A 9,056-nucleotide genomic window follows, 5' to 3' on the forward strand; every position below is an offset into this window, starting at 1 on the left:
GAATCCAATTCTGCATGGTGACATTCAATTGCCTTAAAGGTGGCACTATCCTTTTCTTGCAATCCTCACTCACTCCCCACCCCTTCTAACCTCAGTAATAAATAAGACAGGGGTCCTACGGAAAACAGCCCCCCTCTGCAACCAAGCACCGACACATCCCCAAACTGAAGTGAAAAATATAGCATGTGAGGCTGTAATTAAAGACTGAATTCTAAGACAGACACACAAGGGCTGAATTTAGGTTTCATGGTAACCTTAATTCTGGCATTGCAACCTTAGTAATGATGTTTTATGATCTTTTAATGTAGACTGTTGGATCTAATAATTTGTATGGAACAACCATTAAAGAACGTTAACAGTGAGACCTAATGACCTGCAGCATCCATTAATGTTTTAATTATAAAAGAGCTTGAGATATTTACACTGGATTTAAAACAAGCATTTTCCTATGATTGCAAAAGGAAATCGCCCCTCCCCCCCAGTGTGCTGTTAAAACCAAATAGAATCTATTAATCTATGCTGCTTCATTACGGCTTAGTGAGAAACTACTCATAGCAATTCATGACATTTAATTTAATTGCCTGAGTGTATTTGATGATAAACACTTGCTTATGATGGTCCTCATCAACACAGCTTTGACCTAGGTCTAAAGTTGCCTTTGTTTACACACTCAGGCTGATAAACCATCATCAGAGAAGTGAATTGCAGCAGTATTTGGGGATCAAGTCTGAACAATAAGAGGCACGTATTGGACTTACTAAGTACAAACCTGCTGCAGTGATTTGACTCACTAATGAGCTGTGCAACAAAGACAGTAATCTACATACCCCATATTTCTGGAAAGGATGGAGGAGTGAGATCATGGTGCCGAGAAAAATATTCCTTCAAACTCCTAAGCTCTTTAAAGGATGCAGTTTAATGCACTGCACCACTACTTTGCTGTAGCAAGTACTAAAGCACCTTCCTGTGCTCAGGACTTTTAACCAGTAAGGCAAAAGTCCCGAGTAACAGAACAGAATTTGCCCAAATGCATTTTACTTATTAAGACCAAACTCTAGAAGCTCTTCCCAACCCTTTTTATTTCTGTTTTAAAATCAGCATTCTTGGCAGATTAAAGAAAAAGTTTTTAAGCTGGGAGAGCTCCCATCCACTCCCCTCCAACCCTTCGCCCCCTCTCATTCACCAACTTACTTGCTAAAATCAGACCAGTGCTTCCAAGATGTTTCTCCTGATATTCAGACTGAAGTTAGGGTGACCTTTTAAAGTAGGGCACGTAACAATCTATAGGACCTAATAGTGCTAAGAAACTCAAGCACCTGATGTTGCAGGACTTGCCCCTCTCTTTGGAGAAACTCCTGTATGCAACAGTCTAAATGAGAGGAAGCTCAAGCTCTCTTCCTCCACTTACTTTTTCTTTAATCAGTTCATCCCAATATTAATGGCCCTGAATGCTACATAACACTAAATATAATGCTATATGAATTCTATGTGTAATTCTTAGCTGTCGCAAAGTAGTAGACAATGGGTGGATTTGGGCCCTGCGTTGCAAAACAAGAACCTGATGTGATTAGACTCTCCAGGTTCAATTATATTCAACTCTTCCATCCCCACAGGATTCTACTCGACCAAAGTCCCTCCCTGTATCCAAGTTGATATGTTAGTTTTGGGCCCATCTCTACGCTCCAGGCAAAGAAAGAAACTACATACTAGACTATACTCTGACAAAGACACCAAAATCAGACATGTTGATGGGAGTATTAGCAGTCACTGAAGGGACTCCAATGCTTTGGAGGTCTAAAATATTATAGATGAGAAGACCACTGACATGAACTAAGGAAACACTGAGAATGCAGCAAGACGCTCAACAATGAGAACGGGAGCGAGACAGAAGGTATGGGTAATTAATGAAGAGAAACACATGTTAAGAGAAGTGGAAAAGAAATGATAAAATATGAAGTGTGGGAGAGAGGACTTGACTATATTTTTGGAGCACCAAAAAGTGTTCTGAATAAAGACGTATGCACATACCTGGTTTTGGCACTGAGTTAGTCACAGACTGAGGAACTTTGTCGTTAATTAATTCAACACACTCGCTAGGAAAGAATCCCACCTGCAATAAAAAGAAAAGCAGAGGCAGGGCATGAGTGCAAGGTAGTAAGGATGGTATGGTTCAGGTTGCAAACACAGCCCATCATTGTGCCTGTGAAGCCAGGTGTTAGCTTTCCTCTTTTAAGAGCATTTGTATATTGCTATTAAGCAGTGGTCGGCAATTTTTCAAGGCTACAGGCTGGAACAACCCAGCTTAGGTCTGAGGGGGGTCAGCATCCTGACCTGGTCACTGCTGCAGCTTTTCCTGCCATTGCTTCTTCCCACCCAACCCCTGTTGCAGTGTGGGTGCAGCTCCCAGCTGCCTGGTCCCAGCACAGGCACAGGTGAATCCCTTTACTGATGGAACAACACTAAAGCCCCCCCACCCCACCTTCCTACAGCCAACATGCTGCAGAAAATCCCCTAGATTCAGCCCATACGCCATACATTGCCAATCTCTGCATATGACATTATTCAACATACTAGGAATTGGTATAAAAATGTAGCTTTCCTAAAGTGAAGCACCCAGAGTCCACGAGTCAAATATTTCACTCTGTAATGTATGCTGAACTTTGCTACTGAACCACTTCCAAAGCCTGGCTGTTACCTTTACATAGGACACAAATACTTAAGCTTGCAATGAACTATGCATATGTTCACACAGAGCAGAGTTTAAGTTAGTGGTGTCGGACATCTGTGCAGGGCTGAATTTCCCCCACTGTACATACCAGGGAAGAGGCAGTACCCATGCAGCTCCTAATATATGTCACTCAGTTGAGCCCAATATGTTAGTACATATATTTTCTACAATCAATATGAAGGTTATACATCCATTCCATTTTTAATTGCTTTAAAAATGAAGTGACATACTGATTCATCTGTTTGTGCATTTTCTGTTGCAGTTGCTTTTACAATCCTCTCTTTTAAAAACCTGCAGCTTCTGCTGTTGTAAGCCAACAAAACCTATCTGAATACACAACCTCAACATACTGCAGCGGTTTTCAAATTTCCTCAAGTCACTTCTGCTGTGGGACCCTATTCCTATCCTAAACAGCTGACAAAGGGCCAAGCGACCCAACCAAGCAAGGGGGCTCAGTCTCCTGGCCTGCTCTACCATCACCCCCGTCTCTTTGCAGACCCCTGGTGATCCATGGCAGAACCCCAGGAGTCCACAGAGCACAGTTCGCAAATAAATGACATACTAAATACAAGCCCTTATGCATGCAGCTGGCTTGAAGCAGATGAGCACTCAATGACACTACTCAGGTACTTAAGTAAGGCATGTGTTGAAAGAACCTGATAAAGCCCAATATGGACATGCTTAAAACAGATTAAATCCAACCTCAACAAAACACTGAGAATAGGCGTAATTAAATATACATAGAGAAAATGGGATTGTCATTCCCAGCTTGTGAGTCATCGCTTGTCTAAAACAAATTAAACAAATGCTGGAAGGGAAAAAGAGCGAGGTGGAAGGCAGGATCCAGGGGAATGGGCACCACCAGACCCAGGACACCTGGATTCAACCCCCAACTCTGCTTTCAGGATTTGACAAATCACGTCACCTTTGTGTCTCGGTTTCCCCCTTCTATAAAACAGGGACAATACCACGCAGCTACCCTTAGAAAGTGGTTTGAGGTCTATGGCTGACATCTTGATACAAGTATCCGTTTTTAAAGGAGTGCTATTATTCTTGAGCTCATTAATCAAGCTGAAGCAGAAACACTATTCCAGAAACAAATCCCAGAGACCAAATCCTTCCTGGCCTATATTTACAAACATTGCAATAGTTGTGATCTTCCCTGGATTGCCCCGCAGGGACATGACTGCCAAAACCTTACAGCCTGCCGAATGTGCTCGCTCGCTCTCTCTGACAAATCATCACTGAAAATGGAGCTGTTGTCATCAGCTTGATTTATAATGAGATTCTCCAAGTGATAAACTTCAAATGCTAATTGGCAGCATTCTCACACTGACCTTTAAGACTGCATTTTTTTGAATCCCACCTAGGTCAGGAAGGCATTAGCAATTTCCTACATCAGTATAACTGTCTCAGTGGTCTAGAGGGGGATGGAAGGTCTGGGCAGCCTCCACTCCTCCATACTCCTGCCTATACATACGCCTGTATGTGTGAAATGTCCTGGGGACCTCTTCTGCATACGCCATGATCCAGAAGAACTGAAAGATGCCTACTACAAAGGGCCACATGAGACCAGCTTTTTGGTTAACTGGACTCCTGGCAGATTTTAAGGCACCTTTTAGCTGATCTACAAAGTTTGGAAGAATGACAAACGCAGACAGGCGCTCAAAGGAAATTTTGCAAATTGTGCCCTTTTACTTATTTGGCGTCTCCAGTTCTGCTCTCTCTCAAATGAGGATGTTTTCCTCAACTCCAGCTTCATTTTAATCTTTAAATGCACACCCAGTATATCATCATCAAGACAGTGCATCTCCCAAGCACAGAGCTAGAAAATGTCCCATTTGGCTCCTTCGGCTGTCCTAGACTAACGCAAGAATTACAATAAGCTTACTCTTTCCTTCATTGCATTATATTCCTGTAGCAATGGGAAAGTATGTAATCTCACTCTATCATATAGTACTATTAAAGCTACTCTACTCAACACACTGCATGCACATGCACACTACAACCTCTTCTAACCTCTGTCCTTGATACTTAAATAGTAACAAATACAAAACTTAGTCTGAAATTCCTCCTGAGCTTGGCTACTTGCAGGATTCTCTCTCTGCAGGACTGGTTGTTCTTCTCCACACCTTAAAGATGTAAAGAAACCTAACATTTTATATTTCTGGGTTGCAGATAATTAAGCTCCTCTGATCTGGGGGCATGGGCACCAGCAGAATAGTACTGATCTGCCAAGGCACGGGGACTCAAGAGTCTAGCTTCCTTGCAGCAGCACCTGGTCTAGCTGAAGCACAGCAGTTTATTGGTCCCTGCAGCCCCTAAGCACTTTGGCTAATCCCAAACTTTGAAGCTATAAACTTAAATTTGTAAACAACCTGAAAGGGAGGATGAAGATTTAATCAAAGCAATACGAAGTTCCAAAATTGCAACCAAGTGAGAGCATGGTCTTGGATATATCAGGGAGTATATCCAAGATCAGCAGTATGTTCTTCATTAGGTTAGTCCAATAAAGCCATATTGTTTGTTAAAGAAGCATTTTAGATCAATGAGATCCGTTTGGCTGATCTGGCTCAGTCTCCTGATTAATGAAAGACTGGCTCGGGAACTGCCTTTCTGAACAACTGACGCATCAGGCAGGAGAACTTATCTGAGTGCAGTGACACATGGCTTCTGGGACAACTACCAACAGGCACTCAACCAAGTGTGCCAACCTAACGAAGAGATGGAAGTTCTGATTTCAGCCAGTTTGCTGTACAGCTCGTGCTTTAATTTAGACACATGAATGCTCTCAGACTTTTAACAGAGGAAGGATGGTGACTTGCAAAACTGTTAGTGTGTGAACTGTAGCATGCTGCTCAGCCCTTCTGGGGTCGTAACAGCCATAAACCCATGGCATGGTCTGGGATCTAGAGAACACTAACCTCTCTTCCCTTCTCCTCATTGTTTTACGAGATGATTTTTAATGTGCACGCCTAGGACCATCGGCAAAGCCCGTCGTTGCAATTTTCAAAGAAATGCAGGGAAATGCCAGAGATTCCATTAATGTTAATGGAAGTCAGGGGTCTTTCTTCACTTCTCGTTTGGTGTATGTTGAAATCAAGATCCATGATCCCAAGCATAATCAAGTGCTGATTTACTATTTCAGTGCTTAACACATTACAGAATGCAACACGCCGTTCACTTTCAGTCAGAAGTCTTGACAGCAAACTCCAAGATATGCATCTGTGGCATTATTTCTAGACATCTTGGAAACCATTTCAAACAACTGTGGTTCTCCAAGCAAGCCATGGTACATATTCAGGATACATCCACCCTGCCAGGTTAACAACAAATAGTAAACGCCAACTACAAGAGAGATTCACCTGCACTCGTCCCAGCAAATTCCTGAATGTATATACTAGTACTATGGCTGAAGCTTTGTGACTGATTTTTTCCCCAGCTGCCCCAAAGATCATTACTGGGGGCACAGCCAGCCTTGTTCCCACCCAGTTTCCATCTGCTTCTTTTCCTTCCGTACAAAGTTTTCATGGTTTTACATAAATGAGTTAGTCCAAAAGTTAATCTCAACAGATGCAGCAGAGAGCTTGATCCAAGATTAAAGGATTTGGCAACACCCTAAAATGAACGGGGGTAGGGGAGGATGATAAATATTTATCTAAAATATAAGGTCATCTAAAGGTAAAAATCCCTTCACACCTTAAAAGGGAGAAGAGCCGGGGTTACTATGACACACACTTAAGGTTTCTGTTACCACAGTAATTATACCCGAGTCTTAGTTTTTATGCCAGCCCCAAGGTATCTTCTGATACCAGCACTGGAAGATGCACGATGCTTTCAAACGTTATGATCAGAAATGAGAAACAAATTAACAGTAGCCACTTCCAGTAAGCAGGGAGTGAATGTAGCCAACAGTCGTTATTCCTGTTTTGTCAAGCACTCCAGGGCAAAAGGAAAACGCTTTTCCTTTTCCTGGACTCTATGGGTTAAATTCCCCTGCTGCGGATTCGTGTCCCTTTAAATTTTAAACAGTGATAGACCAACAAGCCCTGATTCTAAAACCTCGCCTTTCCATTGCTACTTTGGTTTCCATTATCATGATTTCCTGCTTTATTGACATCGTACCATCTTTATTTCCACATATGCTGTTTGCCAGGTAGTTAACACTGTGACTGAGGTGGCAGAGAAAGAAGACCCCTCGCTAATATAACATGAGTAAATCAAGGAAAAATTTAATTTACTTACTTTGATCTCACTGCCATCGCCTGTCAGAATTTCATTTGCTGCTTGCTAGAAGACGAGAGAACATTTCCTTCTCTCTCCCTCTTTCTTGCTCTCTCAGTTCTCCAGCACTTTTGTTTTATTTAAGCCACTGATAAATCCATATAAAAAGATAACCCTTTCTGGTAGCAGAATGGGAGATAATGATAATACTTTGAACTGTGTCAGACAGGGATGTCAAGTCTGACAACCTCATAAATCCAACCCTCTGTTTTCAAGCGCTCCATAATCCTTGATCTAATGCAAAGCCATCTCCCCTTACCAGCATGTGTCAACCACCAAATCACAAAAGTAAACCCTTCACTGGTGTACTGATCAGCACCACAGATGGCACAGACACCTTCTGTGTCTGAAAGGCAGTTGCAGGTTTTTATTTTGCACCCCAATACGAGGCCAGAACAGGAGCCATATTGAAGGAAAGTGGTCATGCCAAACATGGGACCCCCAAACTAGCTGGTTAGTAGCACACAAAGGCTCAGATTTGCAGCCTACGTATAATTTGTTCGCCTTTGCAAAATGCGCCTGAAGCTAGGCAGCGTTCAGCCCCGCACGCCAACAACAAGAACATTAAGCAGTGCCACAGAGCCTTTCTTCAAGGACAAGGCACCATGTTAGCCCCAGTCCTGTTGATGTGCAAGGACTGAGGGACTTGAGTGCCTGCGGTAGTACAAGAAAAATGCACGGATCTAGGGAAGGGCCACGAGTCACCTCCCTCTCACTTACACATGCTCACATTGTCTTTCCAGATGCCATGCCCATTACGTCAGGTTATCTCATGCAGGACTGCAGCATTAGCTGTAAGCATTGTGCTGCATTGCACACTAACCCTACTGTGTACAGCGACTTACATATATGGGACATGTTTGAATGCACGAATGTGGTGATACTACATTTGCATATATACACACAGACACATCAAAAGCATGCATTTCTGTCACCTACTTACAGGAAAAATGCTGCCCTTCTGCTCAGCCCAGCAGCATGGACACTCGCAGAGTAGGGCTCTCTGAGTCACCATAAATCAAATCAGATATAATTTTGTCAAACCAGTTATTGCAACCGGCACTCCTGAGCCTGCAGATGGAGCTGGCCAAGAAATGATGTCATCAGTGACACGTCCACTGGGCTCTTTCACAATGCCTATGTCACGAGTGACGTCACTCTCTGGCCAGACGGGGCACTGAGCTCTCAAATCAATAGACACCAACTGGAGTTCTAGCTTTGGCTCGCCATTTTTTTTTTTTTTTATGTAAAAGTGAGTTTGCAAACTAGTACTAAATTCACATAAATTTGCTCGTTTTTCCTTGGCTGATGTTGGCCAACTGGGGGCCTCTGTTGTTTTTGTATCCATTTGATTTTACCCTGCAAAGGTATCTATTGCAAAATAACTCGCTAAGAAAAATATACTTTCAATTCACCGTCTGTTTCGCTCTGCTGAAGAATAAAAGATGGAGCTCCAGGCCTCTCGGGGAACGTTATGATTTTTTAAATACCAGGCAGAGCTATGGTTCAAGTTAACAAATCTTAACTGTGCTCAGTGAAGAATCAAAGTTAAAAGGGCAGTTTGAAAGGCCAAAGGCTCGTAGCCCTGGTTGCCCTCGTATCTGTTGACAGCCATCAAAAGTGATTAGGAAAAAAGGGGCAGTGCATCGAAGAAGCGGCAAACAGAAATTGTTCCCGGTGATTCAGCTGTTGAGCGCTGTGGGGATGGAGTGGGAGACTGTCAGGACAGGTGGAGGAAAGTGAAGGAAGGAGGGAAAATAACAGGGAAGAGAATGAGAAGGATGACAGCCTGTTAATGTGGAGGAGGATGCATTAAGGCAGTGATTCATTTGGGACATTTGAATGAAAAAAGCTCAGTGAAAATGCCATGAGAAACTCAGCATTACTTTTATTATGGAAAGCAATCTGAACGCTACTTGGCTGCTTTGTTCTGCATAGGTGTAGGTGTGTGGTGGCACATCCACCAGACCCCTCTCATCAGGAGAGACTGCTGCTATAGCAGACGGGCAAGCATTAGGAAACCTCTTTTTGGGGGGGGGGGGTA

At 43.0% G+C, this 9,056-nt stretch overlaps 1 protein-coding gene across 3 annotated transcripts in view; it reads right to left on the reverse strand.

Moving 5' to 3' along the window:
* ARHGAP32 (Rho GTPase activating protein 32) overlaps nt 1–9,056 on the reverse strand; it is a 464,420-nt gene that overhangs the window by 91,147 nt on the left and 364,217 nt on the right. For all 3 annotated transcript variants that reach the window (XM_019546989.1, XM_019546988.1, XM_019546987.1), the window contains one exon: nt 2,029–2,110. In XM_019546989.1, the coding sequence (XP_019402534.1) occupies nt 2,029–2,110 (82 nt within the window). The remainder of the gene's footprint in view (nt 1–2,028; nt 2,111–9,056) is intronic.

This window comes from Crocodylus porosus, unplaced genomic scaffold (genome assembly GCF_001723895.1).
Source record: "Crocodylus porosus isolate Cpor-Errol unplaced genomic scaffold, CroPor_comp1, whole genome shotgun sequence".
Classification (NCBI taxonomy): Eukaryota; Metazoa; Chordata; order Crocodylia; family Crocodylidae; genus Crocodylus; species Crocodylus porosus.